Genomic DNA, 24,514 nt, shown 5'->3' on the forward strand with positions numbered 1-24,514 from the left:
AATGTGAAGTCTCCCAGTAAAAAAAAAAAACAAACCCAGACTTTTTAGAGAATTACAGAGCTTTGATCTTAGGGCACAAAGACCTGCTTCTGTGCGCTGTGTTTTTTGACTTTCTTGTTTTCGTTGCACTGGTGACCAAACGGGAAAGAGTTACACAGAAAGCGATGTAGCATAATCTACAGCAGTTTGATTCCTACGAACTGTGACCAAAGACAGGGAAAACACAAGTGATCTAAGGGGGAAATTTCTCTTCTTTCTCCTTTCCTCTACCTCAAAACCTGGGTAGGAAAAGGCGGTATCTTACAGAAGACAAGTGTTGAGCACCATACCTAGCATACAAAACAGAGCAGGTGATTGGACAGGCCACTGCAAAGGAACTCCTAAGCCAAATTTAAAAAAAGTAAACGCACAAACCCTTTAAGAAATAATCAGTATATAATCACAATGCAAAAGGAACGTAAAGGGACTTTTTCTGGATTTCACATATTCCGGCCACCCTTTCCTCCCGTTCCAGCCTTCGTAAGTCCATTTTTGCAAGCTCTGGAAAGTCCAGTTCTACATCCCAGTTGCCCAGAGTAAGTGAACGGTGAGCCGATACTGTTAATTTATGAGATCCTGGAGCTCCTCATCTGTCAGCTCATTGACTTCCATGATCTTTTCCAAGTGCTCCATATACCGGGCATGGTCTTGCAAAAAGTGGGGTACCCTCATGTTCTCAGTCACGGCTAACCCCTTCAGGCGGTCCACGTCCTCGTACGAGATCTGCAAGGAAGTACATGGGTTAATTTTGCACGACAGCCCTGTTCCTTCCCTGCTGTGCCTCTAAATTATCTTTCCTAGATGAGAAAAGATTTCAGAGCACGGGGAGTGAAAAGCTTGTGAGAATACTTTGAAAACATGAGCAACCGTGCGCGTCAATGGAAGATGAAAAAAAATATATGTAATTTTAGCAAATGCCTCCATAATTCCTGATTGTGCTTTTGATTCAATCAGTGAACAGACTCATAAGAAGCTGAATGAGACTGACTCGCTCCAGCTGCAGGAATGGAGAGGGAAAGGAGCCTCTTCTCAAAGAGGTGGAAAGATTGACAAGAGAATGGAGGAAACACCATGCCAAAGACTGAGAAGGGAGCGCAGGAAGCGGGCAGGCTCCAGCTTCGGGAAAGGCAGGGTGCCAGCTGACCTGAACTTGGATGTTTTCATTTTCCCTAGCAAATGTGCTTATGCAAAGCTAAATTAAAATGCACCTCTAGTAACTAACTCGAGTTAGTTAGCAACCCTTAACATCCCAATTTTCAAATTTGGTGAACCTGCTGGAAAGCACTACTGAGGAGAAGGATCTGGGACTCCTGGTAGATAGGAAACTATCCATGAGCCAGCAATGTGCCCTTGTGGCCAAGAGGGCCAATGGAATCCTGGGCTGCGTAGGGAAGAGTGTGGCCAGTAGGTGGAGGGAGGTCATTCTCCCCCTCTGCTCTGCACTGGTGAGGCCACAACTGGAATACTGCGTCCAGTTCTGGGCTCCCCAGTTCAAGAGAGACAGGGAACTACTGGAGAGAGTCCAGCGTAGGGCAGCAAAGATGATGGAGGGATTGGAGCATCTCCCTGATGAGGAAAGGCTGAGAGAGCTGGGACTCTTTAGCCTGGAGAAGAGAAGGTTGAGGGGAGACCTTATTAATGCTTCCAAGTATCTAAAGGGTGGGTTGAAGGAGGATGGAGCCGGACTCTTTCCAGTGGTTCCCAGTGACAGGACGAGGGGCAACGGGCACAAGCTGGAACATGGGAAGTTCCATTCAAATATGAGGAGAAACTTCTTTCCGGTGAGGGTGCCAGAGCCCTGGAACAGGCTGCCCAGGGAGGGTGTGGAGTCCCCTTCTCTGGAGATCTTCCAGACCCGCCTGGATGCAGCCCTGAGTGATGTGCTCTGGGCAACCCTGCTTTAGCAGGGGAGTTGGACTGGATGGTCTCTAGAGGTCCCTTCCAACTCTGACAATTCCATGATTCAATAGCAGGGTGGAGATTGGGTTTGCCTCTTGGCATCAGAGCATACCCTTCCGGGTATAGGTGTGACACTCTCAAACGTTTTCAGCTCCTACAGGGCCTACTACCTTTTTTCTTATGAAAGCTGAGATTTTTCTCCGTAGTCTTACAGTTCTATGAGCTAGGACTTCAAGTCTTGAGCTCACAGTAGTGCAAGGTGTTGTGAATGATGGTCCCGAGAGGGTGAGTGCTTTGGCTGTGCAGTAGCTACACAAGCTGCCCTGCAAGCGCAGAACAGGACTCCGTGGGCTCCATCCATCCAGTGTGATGAAATTTATGTGGTTGCCGCTTTGTCTACAAGCTGCGTGTTCTGGGCACCCTGCAGACAGAAGCATATGTACTGGCAAAACCCACAAGCCCGGCTGTGCTTACTAACTGGCACTATCTATTTCCTCACAGCAGGTTTGTGCCAGGTGGCTTGAGAGCAGAGCCTGCTCCTTCCAACCTTTTTATCCCATATTTCTTCTAAGGAGCTGAGCACTGCGCCGTCAGGGTTCCCTGGAAGCAGGCTGCCCTCTTAGCTGGTGACTGTTTCTGTTCAGAAAAGATTACAGTGAGCATGAATGATCCATCAACGTGTAAAGGTCATGGAAGGGCTCTCTGGAAAGACAGGACAGCGTAATCCGGATTGCTAAGACTGATCTGGGCAGGCAGACAGACACGGGGTGCAAATCTCGCTGATGATAATGGGAACAAAGTCCACAAAGACAATGAATTTACATCCGAGTACCCATGTGTGCTTTTCTAGCTGCAACGGAAGGATGCATCCCGATTTTTTAAAAAAAAAAAAAAAAAAAAGGCGCATACACCCATGCTCAGGCTTACTCAAGTCACTAAGATGCTGCTGTTTGAAGACCGCCGTGTGGCATCACACCTGATTTAGAAGTAGATACGGAGGAGCTATACAAGATCGTACCATCTCCTCTCAGTCTGGAGAAACAGCACCAAATGACTTTCCCTCCTGTCCCAACTTGAAATTCTACCTCTTTTCCTCCCAAACAAAGGAAACAAAAAAGGACCCTTTCCCCCTCGTATTTATGTTCAGGGGTTTCTGAACAGAAAGGGTTTTCTTGCAGCAGTGGCTGCAACCAAGAAACAAGTATCTCTGATCTAAGGTATGGTTTGAACGGGATGTATTTCCCCAGTCCTTGCAATTGTTAAAAAAAATGACAAAAGTTGACATCCTGAGCAGACCATAAACGTAATCTCATCCTACTGCGGCAACAGGTTGTCTTCCTTATCACGTGTAGTTAAAATTATTGTACTAGGTAAAAACGACTGAGGCTAAAACAGCCTTGCTTAGGCTCTTTGTAATTTGCATTCTTTGTATTTGCATTCTTGGGAAACACAACAGTAGGCGATATCTTGCTGCTTTTGCCTTTTATACCTCTGGTAGTTATGCTATACTGAAGTGCACCTGATATCTGTATTCTATTTGCCTTTAATACCCCTTGCATGCGATTATTCCATGAATGTTTTGCAGGGCTTCCCATATTTGATTCTTTCCTGCGGAAGTTTTAAAACTGTTCCTTCCCAAAAGCATCTTTTCTTAGGCTTCAAGCTCTTTCCTCAGCCACTTGCTAGGTATGCCAAACAGCTTGCACGGGTTCTGTTTCCACGCACTGCTCTCTTCTCCACTGTAAGCAGTGTCAGAAGCATCAGGAAGGCATGGATGCCTCCATCAAGCAACACCTCTGGCACTCAGATGAGAACAGAAGAGACAGAAACTTCAGCATGGCTCTGTCTTAAACACATTCACGTGAGAAAGCAGTGCTCTGATTTTGTAGCTGTGTTGATTATCTACTAAAGCACAGAAACAATTTGCTGTCAGCAGCGTAGCTGACTGCCTTAATTTCCTACGATGTTTATACCTTTATTTTATTTGCAATGAGAAGATGCCTAAGGTAGGCGTGCTGAGAAAGGTGAGCTCGCTTGTTACAATACAAAAACACTGAGAATCTTCAAAAGGCAATGAAAATTTTCCCACTAAATGCTGGGCTTCCCTATGTTTAAATCCTGTGCTTTTTCTTCTAACCTGGAAGACACACCAGCCAAGCTTAATATTCCCCTTGAAACAACCCGATCCTCCCATTCCACCCTAAACTAATAAATCACCCTCTAGAGTGGTGATAAACTCGTAATAACCACAGGCTAGATCTCAGTGCAAGTTTCATATTTCTCTATGGTCACAGAACTTGTTTTTCCTGAGAGTATATGGAGATACTGGAGCAGGCCCACAGAAGGGTCACTAAGATGATTAAGGGACTGGAGCATCCCTCCTGTGAGGAAAGGCTGAGAGAGCTGGGACTGTTCAGCCTGGAGAAGAAAAGGCTCAGGGGGATCTTACCGGTGTGTATGAACACCTGATGGGAAGGAATGACAAGAGAGTCAGGCTCTTCTCAGTAGTGCCCACTGGCAGGGCAAGAGGTAATGGGCACCAGCGAAAGTGCACAAAATTCCATCTGAAGGCAAAGCACTTGTTATGGTGAGGGTGGTAAAACACTGGCACAGGTTGCCCAGAGAGCTCATGGAGACGCTCAAAGCCCACCCGGACACGGTCCTGCGCTCTAGTTGACCCTGCATGCGGGTTGGACTAGATGATCTTGCAAGGTCCCTGCAGACCTCAACTGATCTGTGATGCTGAAAGCACCGCTCTTATATAAAAACCTCCAGTTTGATTGCAGAAGGTATGTGCAGCAAAAACATTCAGAGTAGACTTTAAGATCCCTTGATTTAGAAGTTGTAAAGTTAAGCACTTATAAATTATCGTACTGCTAGAATTAAGTTGCTGGTAGACCCTTAATGTGGATGCCTTGCCACATGGATTATAGTGGAATCTCTATTTATATGAGGAATGACTTATTATGTGTTTTGAAGTGGCTTGGCAATCCTGCAGACCCCCTGAAGAGAGAAAGGGATAAAGCTTCACTAGCTTAGCAGGCAGAAGCTGTGCGGAGTTAAGCAGTCTTAAAGCAAAAGGAAATTTCAGAGAACAAAGCTGCAGAGACCAACAGCACGATTTTATTTTCAGAGCTTCCTAACTTGGTTCAGTTCCCTAAATAGCTCTGCTCACTGATACGGATGTTTCTGACACTAAAGGGAAAACTCCTTAAATGTGGACTGAACCTCTCTATCATAATTGAGACCCCACCTGGAGCACTGTGTCCAGCGTTGGAGTCCTCAGCACAGGAAGAACATGGACCTGTTGGAACGGGTCCAGAGGAGGGCCACGCAGATGCTCAGAGGGCTGGAGCACCTCCCCTATGAAGACAGGCTGAGAGAGCTGGGGTTGTTCAGCCTGGAGAAGAGAAGGCTCCAGGGAGACCTTATAACGGCCTTCCAGTACCTGAGGGGGGCTACAGGAGAGATGGGGAGGGACTCTTTATCAGGGAGTGGAGCCATAGGACGAGGGGTAATGGTTTTAAACTGAAAGAGGGGAGATTTAGATGAGATACTAGAAAGAAATTCTTTGCTGTGAGGGGGGTGAGACACTGGAACAGGTTGCCCAGAGAAGCTGTGGCTGCCCCATCCCTGGAGGGGTTCAAGGCCAGGCTGGATGGGGCTTTGAGCAACCTGGTCTGGTGGGAGGTGTCCCTGCCCATGGCAGGGGGGTTGGAACTGGATGATCTTTAAGGTCCCTTCCAACTCTAACCATTCTATGATTCTACGATAATATGCCACTTCCCTTCAGCACCCATTGATTGCCAAGTAGGCGGTTAGGCCCGCTCTAAATGCAAACATAACACCACCAATTTGAATCCTGGTTTATGTGAGTATGAACCCTGCTTTATAACTGTAGAAAGTTAGCAATCCAAGGATTTGGTTCAGGAAGCATGACGTTTCTACACTTCTTAGAATGATTTTGAGAACAAACAAGCAATGACAGAATGGACATAAATTGTGTTCTGTGAAGGTACAAATACCATGTTTTCTGGGGAAAAAAGAAACTCTGATTTTTGAAAAACATCAGAGGTGATATCAGTGAGAGGAATTTGAGATGAAAAACCCTTTGTGGTGGAAGGGGATGCATTAGCATCAAATGGTTAATTTTGTTTTCTACTACTATGACCACCACCTTATCTAGCACCTTCCTGCTTGCCCAGGGCAGTCCATTGTACTGCAAGTCAGGTAGCACCCTATCGAGGGAGAAAAGGGACATCTGAAAAATATCCCCGTAAAATCTTCACCTGATAAGTGAGGAATGTGGAAAAGCTGGTAGAAATGTTTAGGACCTGGAAATATTTGTAACTTGCATTGTGTAATACAAGGTGCTGCACGGAACGGAGATTTCTAGATCAAAGTAGAAAAGAGCACAGTGAGGCACAGCTCTTTGCAGGCAGGCTTGCCGAAATGATAAACCTGTACTCCTTGGTAAGAATGAGTCCACTCACCTTTCCAAGGGCTGTCAGAAGATGGAAATCAATGGACTCCCTGTATCTCAGGATTCGGAGGATGCCATCCAAGTACACCTGATCCTTATTGAAACAGCCTAAAAGGAAGCGAGATACATTGTGCTCTCTCAGAGTTTGTTCAAGGCATGTTCTCAGAAGCCATACATCTCTTGGAATAAACATGAAAGGAGGTCAAACCGAGTCTGAACTTTTTCACTGTTTTTATTTACATTCCCACTTCCAACAAAAAAAAAAAAACTTCCATTAGTGATTCAGTTTGAAAGTCTCACAGATGTGCTTTTTCAGCTTTTTTCTCAATAGAAGAAAACTTGCTGCCTCAGTTCAGAAAGAGCAGAGTCCCCTTCCTCCCTTTTGCAAAGGTTTTCCTGGGTGACGCGACGAAGGAGCTTTGTGCGTGTTCTGCAAACCTCCCTGAAGTACAAAACCAGAGAAGACAAACAGAGAACCCACCTGGTTGTGATGTGTCAGTCCACCCTCTCTTGGCTCGTACGCAGTAATCCCATCTAGTATTGGGGTCCTTGACAAATTTCCCTACGTCCTGGAAAAGCTGACTGAAGGACATTCGGCTGGCCTGGTACACTGTGTAGTAGAGCAGGGCAGCCCTCCAAAGGAAAGGGTCTTTGCGGAAGAGGACGCTGTGAATGCTTGCTAGCCCCTCTTCTGTAGGGTTGATTGGTTTTAACCCGTGTTTTCTACGTCCATTCCAGTTGCACCAAGGCTGGCTGTTGTTGTTAAAACCCCGAAAATAATGAGTTCCTGAAAAAGAAAGGAATATGCAACTTAGAACAGTAGAATCTAATGATTTAAAAAAAAAAAAAAAAAAAAAAAAAGATAAAATATGGAAGGAGCTACCCATTTCAAAACTCTGAACTGGTAGGACTAGGCACCGGGAAAAGCGCCAAGTTTAGCCCTGTCTACAACAGAGAATTTTATCAGAGGTAGATACACGGTGCAATTATTCACCTGCTGACTGCAAGTGGGACTCTTGAAAATGCCCTAAGGACTACAAATGTCACCAAGACATGAGTTTCCAAATCCACGACAAGGAATTTTCTAAAAGTGTCTTACATACTGAATGGCTCTAGCATAGGCTAGGCACTGTAGCAAACAGAAGGAAGGAGAATCCAAGCAAGGGGGCAGAAATGTTGCCTCTTGAAGGTGATTAAATGGAGGTAATACCGCCTTGGAAGAGGCTGTGTCCTCTTACAATGTGAAGAACAGTGCTCCAAGGCAATCATAGGGCTTATTCTTCAGTTGAAATTCAGTCACTAGCCACGTTTATCCAGTTTTGATGTATTTAACTAGAAGGGAGTCACTGAAAAGTTTATAGAAATTTTCCATGGGGCTGGGCCAACTTTGTGTAATGGAAAATCGAGGCAATCTTGCACTGGTTTAGGGCTCATTGAGTAAATTCTTCATACCTAAAGCACGCCTACATTTGCAAGCAGTGCAGCATAACAGAAGCAGATTTGTAAAGTGAAATGGCTGGTGCTGAGGTTGAACTGTCACGCTATTTTTGTTTCCTTTTTATTTCACTCCAGCCCAGCTCTAGGTTGGTCTCGTGAACCAGCACAGAAGGCACGGCCTGGAGCACAGCCTCTGGGCTAGCATCATCTGAAAGGATTACACTTTGCCTGCTCCAAGATTCCTTTGGCATGTGAGCTCCAGTGCAGCAAGCGAGACTAGCTGGTAGACTCCATTCAAAAGCTGGATCTGATTTGATTTAAAATAGAATCATAGAATCATAGAATTGTCCAGGCTGGAAGGAACCTTTCAGATCATCTAGTCCAACCATCAACCTAACTCTGATCAAAACCATCACTAAACCGTGTCTCTAAGCACTATGTCAACCTGGCTTTTAAATACCTCCAGGGATGAGGCCTCAACCACTGCCCTGGGCAGCCCATTCCAATGTGCAATAACCCTTTCCGTGGAAACATTTCTCCTAATATCCAATCTGAACCTCCCCTGGGGCAACTTGAGGCCATTTCCTCTTGTCCCATGGCCTGGGACTTGGGAGAAGAGACCAACCTCCCCGGCTACACCCTCCTTTCAGGGAGTTGTAGAGAGCGAGAAGGTCTCCCCTCAGCCTCCGAATTCTAATTTACATTATCCCTAGGAACCCTCAAGTGGATTATCTTCCTTCTGCTGTGTGGTGCAGTGACAAATAGGTTTCTCCTTCCCTTTAGCACACCTACAGCATAGGTTCTTTAGACAGGGACGTTCCCTCCTTCAGTCTATGATGTACTGCCTCTGGCCCATCGTTGCAAAATAAGTAAGAACGCATGCAAGTACTCCCCTTTGCCTGAAGAACTGATGTCATGTTCATACCAATTTCATGTCTCAGCATCCCTTCCAGCCAGTGCTCCCGTGCGGTGGAGATATTGATAGTGAGAGTGGGGCGGCCGTTCACCACTGTCATTGAAGCTCGAGATAGCAGGTCCTCCGTGAGATGGACCACAATCTGAAGATGAGAGAGTTCAGGTAGCAAAGACCCTTCTTCTTGCTCCTGTTCCTGCTTTTTCCTTTGGGCCTTCAAGGACTGCGTTTCTTTTTGATTCCTTGCCCTTCACAACTCTTTCTCACTAGGAACAGTCACTTAGAAGAGACACCTCTGACTCCACTGAGTCATCTGTTCTAGTCACCTGTGCTGCTGACAAAACCTCAGACTTTAGTTGGACTCAGCATGTGAGTTAAGACAGATACGAGACTGCAAAATTTAATATGGTAACATTGATTAGACTGAGGACACACACACACACTAAAATGCATCGTAAAATAGAAAAAATTAAGTTTTTTCAACTGTGTCTAATTATCTTGGTATTACTGAGAACTGAAAAATATTAAATAAACACCCATAAATTTATTGGGTATTTATACATTTAACAGTCTGAAACCTTTTTTTTCAGTTGCAATTCTAGAGCCACATGAAGGAGAGGGGGAAGCACTGAGTACATTGTTTCCTGATACATCATGCAGACTTGAAATATTATAAAAATACTGATATTGTTTTCTTTTATACAGGAATGTGGTTCTTGTTTTCCTATTTTTTTTCTTGGAAAACTAGCAATCAAAACAAAAACTGCCCGAGAAAGAAATTAAAGCCTATTGATATGTTTTGTTATTTGAGTTTTAAAAGGCTTTTCAAACAAGTGACCAGGAGGAAGAGGGGAAACTCTCTTTTTTGAAGATTAAGCACCTTTTCCTCTTCATGTAATGCCTAAAGAAACTCCCCACAGTACTGCTCAGAAGGCAACAAGGGAGAGTACCTACAAGAGAGATCATTTTTTAATATCAGTTACCAAAAAAAAAAAAATTAAAAAAAAAAACAACAAAAAAAGACCCAGGGATCAAAGGCAACAACACGTCACTTCCCTGTACTCAAACCCCACTGTTCAACTCCAAGCTCAAAAACAAGCAATCAGTGCCATAAGCCCCTTATTTCAGATGCAGGAAAGAAAGGTAAACCCTAAAGCATTTAAAGTACCTCTTAGCTTTATTAACACCTCTCCAACTGCAGAGAGTATTTTCATAATATTTTAGACCATACTAAGCACGATGTCTTAACTGTACTTTTGCAGAAGAAATAAAGCATTTCATAAAGGTCATGGGATGTCCAATGAGGGTGTAGGATCCTGCTTCCATGAAGACAAACCAAGACAAAAATGAACGGAAAGGGAGATAAAAGCACAGCAAAGACCAAAAATGTCATTTTCTTCTGCTTGCTCCAAACTGTAGTTTTATAACCTCACTCTTAGAAACGCAAGTAAAATCTGGTATCAGCGTCAAATTACAGTTGCTCAAAAAGGTGTGATGAGTTTAACCGTTTCTTCTCATAATATTACGTTTACTAATTAAACCTAATTTCCCATAAAGTGATTTTTGTCTATTGATCTCTCATTCCAGACCCCTCTTGCTTACTGCCAGTGATCTCACCCAAGTCTGACACTGTGTCAACTGGTGTTTTGATTTGGAATAATTCTTTTTATACATTCAATTTCATCTGCGCTTCCAAGCAATTCTATGTAACTCAGTCAAACTGGACTTTTAAAATCCTGAATACAGGAAATAAGGGGTTTTTTTTCCACAGGGCTCTAAAAAATTAGAAAGTTAAAGTCAGGAAAAATCAGCACTTAAACCAACTCAACAAGCCAAACTCAGATATTTTTATTCACTTATGTCACTTTCATTTGTGCTGCTTCTTATAAATCAGTCTCTTGGGCTGCTGCTTATTTTTCTTGGCCTTTTCTTAACTCTCTTTCCTTTGGTGTAAATAATTTGATAGAAGAGAATGGATGGCAGAACTGATGAATAAATGGAAATGTGCTAGTCTCTGAGTAGCTGAAAAAAGGAGGGAAGGAAGGGTGTCATTCTTGGGTACTCCCAAAAGAGGTGAATTTAAGAATAAGCGTATATGAATCAGGAAACAGGCTCAAAGGGATGGCTGAAGCATTCCCAAGGAATTTGCATCATTTCAATTGTTAAAAAATTAAGACTGGGCACAGCCATGAGAAAAATATGATGTAAGGAATATTCTTGTACTTATGGAGCAAAGTCCTCCCAAATGGGTCTCTCGAGTCCATCTATGTGTAATTTCTAAGATCTACATAAATGTTTCTTTCCTGATGCAGTGTATGACTTACCTCACCAAGACAGCCCTCTTTCACCATGTACTTCCTGACGTGATTCCAGATGCGACTTTTGGTCAGCAAGCTGCCTCCAGTGGCCTGTTCAAATTTCTCATAGCTTCCGTATTTCTGCAGTGTCCGCTCCATAATGTTAATGGACTATAAAACACAAAAGCATAGCAAATATGAATGCAGTCAAGTCAGACCGGCATGCATATTCTTTCTCTCAATCTCCCCCTCTTTATTTTTAATCTTTCTTCTTTTTTTAACTCATTGGGGGGTCCCTATCAAACCATAGCCATGAGATGACTACGTAGGCTAACACACTCTGTAATCAATTTATATCATCTTCAGACATACATTAATGCCAAAGGACTGAAGGAAGATTCTGACGGACTCATCTTGGACCAACATGTATCAGCACAACACAGAGGATTGCTAGTCTGGTAAAATAATACCCGGGTTCTCTTTAACTTTGGGAATGTTGTACAACCACTTTGTAAATCAAACATAATGGGTTTGCAGTTTAAGTTGTTCAGCATGTTTCTTTTTATGGTTTTCCAAAGAATTTGATAAAGATCAATGATTACTGTCACCTTGCTTCATTTCTTGGCATTTTCTAATTAAGGAATGCTTGAACCATGATTAAGCAGATGTGTAACTATAATTTTAACAAAAATATTTCTATCCAAAAGGACTCCTTACGATGAAATCCTGTGTACCATGGATGTATGTTTTAGAAAGGAGGAGAACAGAAACTTTATTCACAGCAACATTCTTTCAAGCCTTTCATTTAAACGATAATACTTCTTTATAACCCCCCAAAATGAAGGAGGGGTGTTTCATTAGACAAAGAAAGTGGTATCAGCAGTTCTCTTACACATTGCTGCTAGAAGTTGTCCCTTTTGGGTGGAAAGCAGAGCAGAATCGCAGAATCACAGAATCACAGAATGCTATGGGGTTGGAAGGGACCTCTGGAGATCATCTAGTCCAACCCCCCTGCCAAAGCAGGTCCACCCAGAGCAGGTTGCACAGGAACGTGTCCAGGCAGGTTTTGGATGTCTCCAGAGACGGAGAGTCCACCACCTCTCTGGGCAGCCTCTTCCAGGGCTCTGCCACCCTCAAAGGGAAGAAGTTCCTCCTCATGTTTAGATGGAACTTCTTATGTTCCAGTTTGTGCCCGTTCCCTCTTGTCCTGTCCCTGGGCACCACTGAAAAAAGACCGGCCCCATCCCCCTGACACCCACCCTTTAAGTATTTATAGGCGTTGATCAGATCCCCCCTCAGCCTTCTCTTCTCCAGACTAAAAAGCCCCAAGTCCCTCAGCCTTTCCTTCTAAGAGAGATGCTCCAGGCTCCTCATCATCTTTGTGGTCCTCTGCTGTACCCTCTCCAGCAGTTCCCTGTCCTTCTTGATGATGCCTATAACGTGATCAGAGCTCTGCCTGTTAAAGAAGTTACTGGTGCGGTGTGAAAAGCTCATCCCCAGTTAATCTACTTCCCAACATGTCATTTCACACCCTTAAAAGAACACACGGTATAGAATAACTTCCTGCCCAGCCACAGCCCAGTTACAGTGCATGGCTTTTTTCATAGGTGTGATAACAGAAGCTCTCAAGAATCTCATAGAGGAAAAAGTATTACTGATAATACCTTAAAAAAGGAATGTTCTTGCTAAGAAAATCCCACTCCTGATGAAGGTGGAAACCTTGCAGACTGGATCCCTTTTTACGTTGTACACTTATATCCATGCATGAAGCTGGTAACATGCTTGTTGTTTCCAGGTATGTAATTCTGACGTTGTCAGATTGGCATATTGTCCACGAAAATAGGATTCATTTTGTATCTCTCGCAGCTACTATCTATTCTATAGTTAGAATTACTATTCTAATTATTTTCAAGTTGAAACTAAGCAACCCTGTGAAAGCCATAAGTGCTAGAAATGTATTCTTGAGGTCCTGTAGCTCTTCGATGAGAGAAAAATCACTTACCTGAATGCCAAAGAAACACTGCATCTAATGTTTAGTATTTATTCGTCTGCCTCGAATACTTGTTATTAAATTCTGAGGGCCTCCTGGTCAGTTCTGAATTCCTTTTTCAAGAATTAAGACAGCAGCATCATTTACTACCTTAGCACCGATTTTTTTTTTAAAGAAGGCTGTTGGTTTTGGCGGGTTAAGCAATCTGGAAGCAAAGAATCTACCTACTGTGTCTCACTGCTGTCATCTCTTTCTATGTCAGTAAACAGTAATTTTTTTTCTTGTGAACGGTCAAGACTTAACATTGCTTATCATTTAAAAATTACCTCAGCTAAATGAAGCAAGGTTAGCGTCTAAGTATTAAAAGAAGGAATATATGAATCCCTCGCCGGGGCCTAACATTCCTGGAGACGGAGGACAGTTGCTTCTAGCAAGATTTAGGATCAAGGGCTAGATGTACAGAACAAATCAGAGCAAAATCTAATTCTTGTTTAATAGCTTGTATATTTTCCCAGAGGACATTTTCCTTCTTTTTTTTTAAATTACAGGTGAATTTTTAACTTCTAAAAACATTGGCTGTTTCATAAGTTTTTTGGTGTCTGCAAATGCTGAGATATTTTCCTGCGTTACACAAAATCCCTGGTTAAAGAAGCAAACCCCAAAATGCCTGCTCCCTATCCCAGGAAGTTAATTCACAGCCAGCAGCCTGAGGAATTCATGATAACGGTTCTTCAGCTTCCTTTGCAAGGTGCCACATCCTTAAGATATTAACATTACCCGCTAGTTGTTTGGTGTATCTGCTTTCTCTGAACAACTAATTAATTTCATTTGCTCACTCTGAAAGAAGAACGCTCTGAATTAATCTTCTGGCATGAAATTTGTCTTCATGACTTGTTGATATTAAATTTCAATTAAGTCTATTAGATTAAACACACTAAGTACCCACTTAAATTCTTTGATGTTTAAGTTCCTTTGAACGTGCACCAGAGATTTCCATTCCTGAAGAGACTTGCTGCCCAGCAGCACTATGTTTTGTTTCTCAAACCTCTTCCTTTTCTCCCCATCTCTTCCTGTGGCCAATTCTATTTCTCACTAATAAATTCCGGGGGGAAAAAAAAATCATTATATTTCATAGCATTTTATAGAAATCACAGAGAGATGAAGCAGCAAGATGCAGTAAGTGAAATGGTTTGGCTTTAGATTCTCTGAAAGTTACTTACTGGAGGAACCGATACTGAGGTGGATGTTCTTTTCAAAAGGTGCCAGGATTTGGTCCTTTCCATTTTAAGGTGTATTTCAGAAAATATCCAGCACTCGGGATGCACATCTCTACTAGTAAGTCAGACAAGGCCAGTGGAGCATGAGTGGATGACAGCAGGTTTGATGAAGCAGAGAACTGCCAAAACCTTTTGAGAACACGGGGTCAGTTTCTTCTCAACATGAACAATCATAAAAATAAGGGTATTTGAGAAGGGTATGTAAACTTTGTTAACCAGTTCTCTGTTCTGATGCTGGTTATAAAGACATTACTACTACAAGATGCAGCTTTACATGGGTTTTTTTGGTGGTATTATTTCAGGGGACTTAGTAAAAGTGCAGGTATTTTTTAGAATCACCTCGTCACCACAAACAGGGATTAAAATAAGCACTGACCATGCATTAAACTTTCTGCTTGGCCATCTGTAGCAGCAAACTCCCTGGAGCTGAGACCTACACATACCAAGGGAGGTAGCATGAGTTTAGGAGTCAGGAGGCCCAAGTTCCAGCTTCTCCTGCCTGCCTGCAGGCACCCTCCTGAACTCTCCTGGAGCTGTGGGATACTGAATGGTGCCTCCTCTACCTTATATGCCACGCTAAGTAACTTACATCCTGGCAGTTCAACCACCTCCAAATAGATGTTGCAAGTTTGAACCCATGCATATTGAGAAAGTCACGCAGCTTAACCCTCCTCACTGCTGAACACATATTCTCTTGGTTAGGAAACTAGTAAAAAAGGGTGCTCACCACTATCACCTTCTCTTAGAGGGTAGAACAGAGGACCACAAAGATGATGAGGGGCCTGGAGCATCTCTCTTAGAAGGAAAGGCTGAGGGACTTGGGGCTTTTTAGTCTGGAGACGACTGAGGGGGGGATCTGATCAACGCCTATAAATACTTAAAGGGTGGGTGTCAGGGGGATGGGGCCAGTCTTTTTTCAGTGGTGCCCAGGGACAGGACAAGAGGGAACGGGCACAAACTGGAACATAAGAAGTTCCATCTAAACATGAGGAGGAACTTCTTCACTTTGAGGGTGGCAGAGCCCTGGAAGAGGCTGCCCAGAGAGGTGGTGGACTCTCCTTCTCTGGAGACATTCAAACCCCGCCTGGACACGTTCCTGTGCAACCTGCGCTGGGTGGACCTGCTTTGTTAGGGGGGTTGGACTAGATGATCTCCAGAGGTCCCTTCCAACCCCATAGCATTCTGTGATTTCCGTGATTCTCCCTTGCCTCTCTTTCAAGCAAAACAGAAGCCCCAATAATTCTTTCCAAGCGGGCAGGTGTGACTCTGGAAGCACTGGAACAACAGGGACAGCCATCACACACACATTGTCACCAGCACACAAATATCTGGGGAGTGGCAGATCACCCCAGCACCGAGATGAGCCCGTCCCCAGCGCGGCTGCTTGTTTTGACGCTTCTCGCCACAACCACCCCAGCTGGTGGTGGGTCCTGAGGGGAAAAGGTCTGGGATGGTTTTAGATCCCAGGCAGCGAATACAACACCAAGCCCTTCATCTGGGGTTCTGCGCCTGTCTCTGAGGTGAGATGATGTAAAGTCAGGTGTTGCAAGAACTTGCTGGCAAAGGGAAAAATCCAGACCAGCGTGCCAGCTCTTGCCTGTTCCAGCATCCAGCTGTGAGCTTATTTTCCATCCTCTGGGCCAGCAGAAAGCAAGGTACTGATGTTGCCACAGGTCCTAAGGGCAAACTGTAAACTACTCAGCAACAGGTAAAAAAACTGGAGGAAAAGAAGGACTATGTGGCTGTACCAGGTTACTGGTTAGGAGTAGTTAATTCCTGTTCTCTCCATTGTCTTCTAAAAGGTCTGGTTTAATCCCTCTTACCCCTACCGCAGAGTGCCAAAAGAAACAGGGCTGCCAAGACAAGTCCCCTTGCAAAGCAAACTCTGCTGATCCTCAAGAAAGTAATGGCACAGAAGCACTAATAAGAGCAAGACAGGGCTCTATTGAGGCTTTGGTGGCGGTGGCTCTTCTAAACGAATGATTTACAGGCAAGTAGGTCTCTGCACCCCCGTGCAGCAACACAGCTTAGTTACTCAGTTACTGGAGTATTGTGTCCAGTTTTGGGCACCTCAATACAAGAGAGATATCGAGGTGCTGGAGCGGGTGCAGAGGAGGGCAACGAAGCTGGTGAAGGGCCTGGAGAATGAATCTGATGGAGGCTGAGGGAGGTGGGACTGTTTAGTTTGAGGAAGAGGAGACTGAGGGGTGACCTCATCACTCTCTACAACTACTTGAAAGGACATTGTAGAGAGGTTGGTGCTGGTCTCTTCTCACAGGTCATTAGCGATGGAACAAGAGGGAATGGATTCAAGCTGCAACAGGGTAGGTTTAGACTGGACATTAGGAAGAAAATCTTCACAGTAAGAGCAATCAGACACTGGAACGGGCTGCCCAGGGAAGTGGTTGAGTCACCATCCTTGGATGAGTTTAAGAGTCGCTTAGATGTGGTGTTGGGAGATATGGTGTAGGGGAGAACTTTGTAGAGTAGGGTTAATGGTTGGACTTGATGATCCCAAGGGTCTTTTCCAACCTAGATGATTCTACTCGAGAGTTACTGTAGATACACACACGAGCAAAATATGCTCATGAATTGTTTGAGGCAACCATGCTAGAAAGTGGGCTGCGTGATCTAGGAGCCACCCCCCTGTGTTCCGTCAGCTCATCCTATGAGCAGAAGCAGCTCCGCCACAAAAGAGTTTGCAGTTTCTGGTTGAGATTTGTGAGGCAGACGCGGCTTGCAGGCACCATGGCTTTCCTCCCTGCAGAGCTGATTTGCTGAGGGGAAAAACTTCCCAGCTGCATCCCTAGGTAACGCTAAGCTGTACCAGATGGCACTTGTTAGTCTAATCAACAGCCATAAAATGGTGGGTGCCCTCTATTTTTGGGGTGAAGTGGAAAGGAGGGAGAGAGGTAAGAGTGGGGTTTTGAGGCTAGTCTATTTGGGCTGTAGTATTTTGGGGTTTATTCAGTATTTACTCTTGCTTTTCTTTTGCATGCTTGCTCCTCGTGTGACAAAGAGTGTGTTTTAGTGACTTACAGCTGGTAGAAATATTTTTAATAAAAAACTTTTCAAATACTTTGCAAGGAATTAAAAATTAATACTCTTTTTTTTTCCCTATGAAACTGTGTCCTGAAACAAATCTGTGCTCTTACTGTAGTATCACCAGAAGTGATCTAGAGTCTCTTCTAATAGAAGAGAGAAGTTTTTGTAGGACCCTGAGAACTTCTGCTACTTGGATGGCTTGACATGCTCTGTGTTATATATTAACTACTTTATCTATAGATCTTAGTTTAGGAGGGAGTTTGTTACTAGTGGAGAATGAGGTGTTTTATAATTTACAGCCAGTAATCCTTGAATTTTCGATATGCCTAAGTGGTGACATCAGCTGGACATTGCAAAGGATTACTCATTGTTGAATGTCATGTTATGTAGCCTTCCAGCTCCACCTAACTATTTTTCCAACACCTGATAAATTTGCTAATTGTAGGCTGTTTGTATTGATGACTTGAAAAGTATGTAATACAAACACTTGCAAAGGACTACGAAGATGATGAGGGGCCTGGAGCATCTCTCTTAAGAGGAAAGGCTGAGGGACTTGGGGCTTCTTAGTCTGGAGAAGAGAAGACTGAGGGGGGGTTTGATCAACACCTATAAATCCTTAAAGGGTGGGTGTCAGGAGGATGGGGCCAGTCTTTTTTCAGTGGTGCCCAGGGACAGGACGAGGAAATGGGCACAAACTTGAACATAAGGAGTTCCACCTAAACATGAGGAAGAACTTCTTTCCTGTGAGGGTGGCAGAGCCCTGGAACAGGCTGCCCAGAGAGGCGGCGGAGTTTCCTTCTCTGGAGACACTCCAAACCTGCCCGGACACGTTCCTGTGCAACCTGCTTTGGGTGGACCTGCTTTGGCAGGGAGGTTGGACTAGATGAACTCCAGAGGTCCTTTCCAACCCCATAGCATTCTGTGATTCTGTAACGTGGCACAACTTACTTATTAACTCAAAAGTGTTATATTTTTATGAGTACAAGGGAAAAGGGTGTACAGCTCTTTCCCATGAGGGATTACTCATTCAATAAAATGATGGGTTTTTTTTTTTTTTGTTTTGTTTTTTTAAACCCACATATATATAAAATACATTTCCTGTCTTCACGTACAATTCAAAGAAAAAAGGTGTTAACGCACAGGTTACTCGAAGCTGCAACCTCCTTGCTGATTTTGGTTCAGCAAATTGCAACTGTTAAGTCATCTGCTCTGCAAACACTGGGGACAATTCCTTCTAGCTAAGTAATGCCACCTCTAGCATCTGTGCAAAAATAATAAGCACTTTAAGCTTTAAGAAAACTGAACAGTGAAGGACAAGTAGTTTGAGCCAGAAGGAGTGCTTAAAAGAAAACTTTTGTAGTACTTGGAGGACAAAGTTGCTGCCCTGACTTTGAAACGCAGCAATATGAGAATTAACTTCTGTAATATTAGATGCTTTAGTCAATGTGAAAAGCTGCAAGTCTGCACGCTATTTTTTTATTCCCGATTTCTCTTCCCTAAATGCACGTATTGTTTGACTCATGAAAGAACCTTATTATGAAGGAAACAAGATAAAGTAGTGAGGAAACAAAGTAGAAGAGAGACATTAAAAATATTATTTTCAGATGTATTAATAATTCAAAAATGTTGACTCGATGTCCATCAAAAGTCAATGGATAAAATTGTTGGGCTGTGCCCACGGTTTAAAATCTTTGCTCTGACTAGAGGGGTCTGGGGGTGAAGTGGGTGCTCATGAGCCCGTGCATTCCCCATTGCAGCATTGCCGTGTTAATAGTTTGCAAATTCAGTGTTCTTAAAAATAAAATATATATATTAAAATGGCAGGGTGTGATTTGTCCCAGGTATGTTGCAGTAATGCTGTATTAACCAATTCCACAGACATGCACAAAAGCAGAAAGGGCAATAAGAAAACACAGTCTGTTTTGATGTCTTATCAGGTTATGCACAGCTGTGGGTAAAAATATTTTTGAAATTATTAAAAACCCTCTAAAATCCTAAAATGTCAGGTTTTGAGCTTATTTCACTGAAGTATCCTAAAAGCCCCCTGTAAAATTAGTGAGTTCTGTCAGTAAAAAGCTATTTTTACAGATGTTGGTCACGGAAGAGCAACCAGGCGTAAGTTGCTGTAAGCACCTTTCAGACAATAAAATAGGAATAATTCCTTTTCTGTTCACTGAAAGCTTCCTAAAATAAGTACAGCAACAAATGAAAGCCAGAAATGTTTAAAAAAAACAAAACAAAACAAAACACAAAACAAACAAAAAAAAAAACAAAAACAAAAACAAAACAAAACCCAACACCACCACCAAATTTGAATTTCTCCTTGTTGCAGGAAAAAGGATGGCTACACTCGGTTGAGTTCTTACTGCAGACCTGAATCTTGACACTGAGTCCTTTTTTTTTTTTTTGCAACTGAAGTAGTCTTTCCCGAATTTAACAGTTCCTATAGGATACCTACGTGTGTCTTCTGACAAGTAAAATCTTCATTTAAAAAAAAAAAAGCACTGAGGAAAGCAAGTGCTCATAGAATATTTGCTGATTAAAGTTTTGATTAATGCTGTTTTTTCTGGATAGTAGATTTGCATGGAAGGGAATTCAAATTTGCATGGAGATGAAGAATTCTGGTTAGTTGTAGATAAAAAAGAGAGAGTGCCACCTGCTGGGCTTGGAGCTGCGGCAAAACTGCTTTTTTTTTGTCATTTATATGAAGTTCAAGATATTGTTGTTCAGTGTTTTTAGAAGCTGAACTTTGAAGAAATGCTTTTCTTGCTAAGAACTTCTGTAACTGAAACTAAACCTTATGAAACAATTTACATCCTCCTTGCTAAGTTTCAGAAATATCGTATTTCATTGAATATTAAATCCTTCACTGTTTTTTATAAAGCCTTTATTTTCCCATGCTTTGTACGTAAAGGGAAAAAGGCAGAGTTACAAACCTGAACAATACTGAGGAATCATTCGTTATTTGGGTGTGGGCCTTTTTATTAACAGATGGGTAAATCAATGCCAGACCTGCTCCATAAAATCATCAGGCATAAAATAATTTTTAAGGCTCTGCTACCTCATACTAAAAAAGGATAATTTGTATTAAACTCAGTTTGGCAAATTAGTTATTGTTGGTTTGCTGTAATCTATGATTAATGTTGCTATAAAAATATTGCTATAAAATATTTTGCTACTGTTGCTATTAATATTGCTATAAAAAAAATCAAAGGAAAACTTGTTAAAGAGCTCTAGTCAAGGAGTAGTTTCACTTGGTGTCAGTATGATTTAGTTATTTGTTTAGAAGTATGGAAGCTGACTTTAAGAACAGAACAGATGTTTTCACAAAGAAAATAAATTCTAAAGGAAAACCCAGCTACTGAGTTTTTAAAATAAATAGATATTTTTTAATGTGAAAATGCAGACCAAGCCTTACAATACAACAGTTTAATGGGTAATAACACCTATCTGTGTTCTTGAATTTGGAGGGGATGGGGGAGAAACTCAGACCCTCTACAAGTGAAGGGTCAATTATCAGAATCCATGGCACTTTAATTCATGCATGTTTTTCACCAAGAATTTTTTTTGGGGGGGGGGGGGGGTTTAAGTGAAACATTCATATCACAAAAGTGAAACTCATGGAACGGCAGGATCTCTTCCCAAGTTAAGTATCACTTGAAAAATTAGATTCCCTATTTAGAAAAGCTTGTCAGACTTAAATAAGATCTTCCTAAACCATTTTAAAATAGGGGAAGTGGGAAGAGGACCTGGTTCTGTTATTGTAGAGATAAGCACTGGGTTTTGTCACTTAGGTCAAAGTTGAAAGCAAGGTTTTTGTTGTTCATGTTGGGTTTTGGTTTTTTTGTAACTCAAAGACAGGTAGGAAGCCAGGGCAGTTTCACAAAATGGGAATGCCTGAATGTCAGCAGTGTGGTTGTGTATTATGGAAAAAAACCCACGGGGGTATGGTGATGGCAGGATGGCAGGCCTGTCCTTTTAAATTTTACCCCTTTCTGGAATGGAGTTTGACTGCTGCTTGATTGGGCTTAATGTATATGCAAATATCCTTGCAAAGTTGATTAAGACAAGGAACATCAACATATGCTTATCCAATAACCATGACTTCAAATAATTGCTATCTCCTCCCAATCCTTGTATCACCAAGAGGATTGGCAGGATTTCTACACTGGTTTTTTTTTCATCATTCTATTAAAGCCTATTTAGGCATTGAATTTTTCCTGTATTGAGCTCTGCTTTCTTGCCTTAAATTATGTTTCATGTAAACCCATCTATAAGGAACTGTGCCTTTATCCTATGGAATCCTGTAAACATTACGCAAGCTTTCATTTTTTAACCAAAAAAGATTTTATTTCAGTTCTACTGTTGTATTCTCATCTTTGATGCATTTCCCAAAAAGCAGGGGAGCATGATAAGAAGAAAGAACTTGTTATGAACATAGCCAAACAACATCCTAATAGGTGTAGGAAAAACTCATCAGTGGAAAAGGAAGGGAAAAAAAGTAACTATACCTGCTTAAGGAATCTGTCAGATGCATGGCTGTGCTTAGCTAACACGTTTGGCAGAGCAGGGTTTTCATATTCAAACTGAGGATTGTATGTGAAATCCGAATCGAAGAACTTCATCTTCTCTTTCTCCACGTTGGAAGGCTTGATGGCAGTCAATAGGCAGAGCTTTTGGCCCGAGACATCACTTTCTTTTCCATGGCTTTTGGAGGGCTGGGATTGCTTCGGCTTTGTTAGATTAAAATGCCTCTTCGTTCTACTTCTGGGTCGAGGCGGCAGTCCTCTGCTGCTCCCTGCAACCGAGATACTGGTTGTAAACTTTGTGCTGGTAGACACTGGGCTAGCGACGACAATGGAGGGCTGTCTGTTTGTGCAGCACCATCCGCCGCTGAGCAAGGGGACCGGGACTTTGATTTTGCGGTGCTCGTTGCTTCGCAAGGTGGTAGAACACTTTACGGTTTTTCTGTGCTTCTTGTGGTGAGCAGATGACTGCTTTTGAGCGTGGTGTTTCTTCTCCTCTTTGCTCTGCAGAAGGACGTTGTAGCTACTGGTTCCTGTCGTGAAAATGTCCTTAAGGATCCCAGAAGGTGGGTGCTGGAGGCTGTTTTCATTATTTATGTTCAGCTTATGTTCTACTGGACTCAGGATCGATTTCTTAGAAAGCTCTGTCTTAGGCCAGTGAAGTTTTTCTGCATTGAAGGGGAGGAAAAAAAAAAACACAAAGCTTGAGGACAAATTTTATTTCACCCAGGAATCTTAAGGACTCAAAACTGCAACATGAACGAAACGCAGGGCTTATCTTATCTGCAGTCACATCAAGTTAATCTTGACCTCTAGACATGTGGGAGAATTGTGTGTGTCCATCACTTCTGAACAATTAGACCGAGACTTGTAAGACCCAGCTAAGCAAGTATTTTATGCCCGCACCTCCCTGCACAAGCGTACTGTTTGCAGCTAAGAACTAGTATGTTTAAAACAAGACTCTGCGCAGGACTTCGTGAAGGTTTACTGTTACATTGACAAATTTCTGAGCAAAATCTCATTTGTCTTTATCATGCAGGGAAGGATTTCTGTATGGATAAAGAGTAACTTAAAACACAGGAAACCGTATAGCAGCGTACGCCCGGTATTTGGAGTGACGCCCCCCCAGGGATCTGTGCTGTGATAGAAGCAGACTGGTGCGGTCTCATCTGCAAAATCTGATTCACAGAATTTACTCTTGGGGGGAAAAAAAAAAAAATAAAAAAAATTGGAATGGGCCAGCCACTGCCAACAATTTACACCACCATATGAATAGTAATATAAGGTTAAAAGACTCCCAATTTCATATATTCCTTCTTGATACAGACAGCAAGCTGTATTTAAAGAGGAGAGAGATGAGAGACCAGCTGGTTACAAACACCCCCCCTAAGAATCCTTAAGACAAAGTTGTTCTACAATAACAGCTGGCTTTCAGAAAACTGAATTCAAGAAGTGAATAATGTTCCTTTAGTGAAGGAACCCTCCTTTCTTGCTCTGACTGCCGGGGGCGGGGGGGTCCCTAGTGCAGAACAGCCACACAGAAAAGCCACTGAGGATTAAAACTGTGCTTTTAATATTTAACATATATATATTTAACATATAACATATAAAAATATGTTATAAAAAACATATAAAAATATAAATATATTTAACATATAACATATTTAACATTTGTGCTGGCTCGTTAGAGAGAAGCGACCTCTCTTCAGCCACTTTCCATGATATTTGAGAAGTCATGGCAGTCAAGTGAAGCCCCTGCAGACTGGAAGAAAGGAAACATCACACCCATTTTTTAAAAGGGTAGAAAGGAGGACCCTGGGAACTACCGACCTGTCAGCCTCACCTCTGTGCCTGGGAAGATCATGGAGCAGATCCTTCTGGACGCCATGCTTGGGCACATGGAGGACAGGGGGATGATTCAGGACAGCCAACATGGCTTTACTGGGGGCAGGTCCTGCCTGACTAACCTAGTGGCCTTCTATGATGGAGTGACTATGTCACTAGATAAGGGACGACCTATAGATGTGATCTATCTGGACTTCTGTAAGGCCTTTGACACGGTCCCCCATGACATCCTGCTCGCCAAACTGGAGAGATACTGATTTGATGGGTGGACGGTTCAGTGGATAAGGAATTGGCTGGATGGTCATATCCAGAGGGTAGTACTCAATGGCTTGAAGTCCAGATGGAGAGCAGTGACAAGTGGTGTCCCTCAAGGGTCTGTGCTGGGACCAGTACTGTTCAACATTTTTATCAACGATATAGACAGAGGGATGGAGTCTACCATCAGCAAGTTTGCGGACGACACCAAGCTGTGTGGTGTTGTCGATACACCAGAGGGACGGGATGTCATTCAGAGGGACCTGGACAGGCTGGAGAGGTGGGCCCAGATGAACCTCATGAGGTTCAACAAGAGCAAGTACAGAGTTATGCACCTGGGCCGGAACAATCCTCGCTATCAATACAGACTGGGGGATGAGGTATTAGAAAGCAGCCCTGAGGAAAGGGACTTGGGGATGCTGATGGACGAGAAGGGGGGATGCTGATGGACGACATGAGCAGGCAATGTGCACTTGCAGCCCAGAAGGCCAATCACATCCTGGGCTGC

The 24,514-nt window shown here is 43.0% G+C and overlaps 1 protein-coding gene across 1 annotated transcript in view; it reads right to left on the bottom strand.

Moving 5' to 3' along the window:
* The window catches only part of MATCAP2 (microtubule associated tyrosine carboxypeptidase 2), a 30,148-nt gene continuing 5,634 nt past the window's right edge, over nt 1-24,514 (bottom strand). The window contains exons 2-7 of the mRNA XM_074150683.1: nt 21,892-22,574; nt 11,096-11,239; nt 8,784-8,916; nt 6,903-7,208; nt 6,432-6,529; nt 1-762 (exon numbers count right to left, since the gene is read on the bottom strand). Of these exons, the coding sequence (XP_074006784.1) occupies nt 601-762; nt 6,432-6,529; nt 6,903-7,208; nt 8,784-8,916; nt 11,096-11,239; nt 21,892-22,574 (1,526 nt within the window). The 3' untranslated portion in view covers nt 1-600. The remainder of the gene's footprint in view (nt 763-6,431; nt 6,530-6,902; nt 7,209-8,783; nt 8,917-11,095; nt 11,240-21,891; nt 22,575-24,514) is intronic.

The sequence above is a fragment of the Numenius arquata genome, chromosome 7, assembly GCF_964106895.1.
Source record: "Numenius arquata chromosome 7, bNumArq3.hap1.1, whole genome shotgun sequence".
NCBI lineage: Eukaryota > Metazoa > Chordata > Aves > Charadriiformes > Scolopacidae > Numenius > Numenius arquata.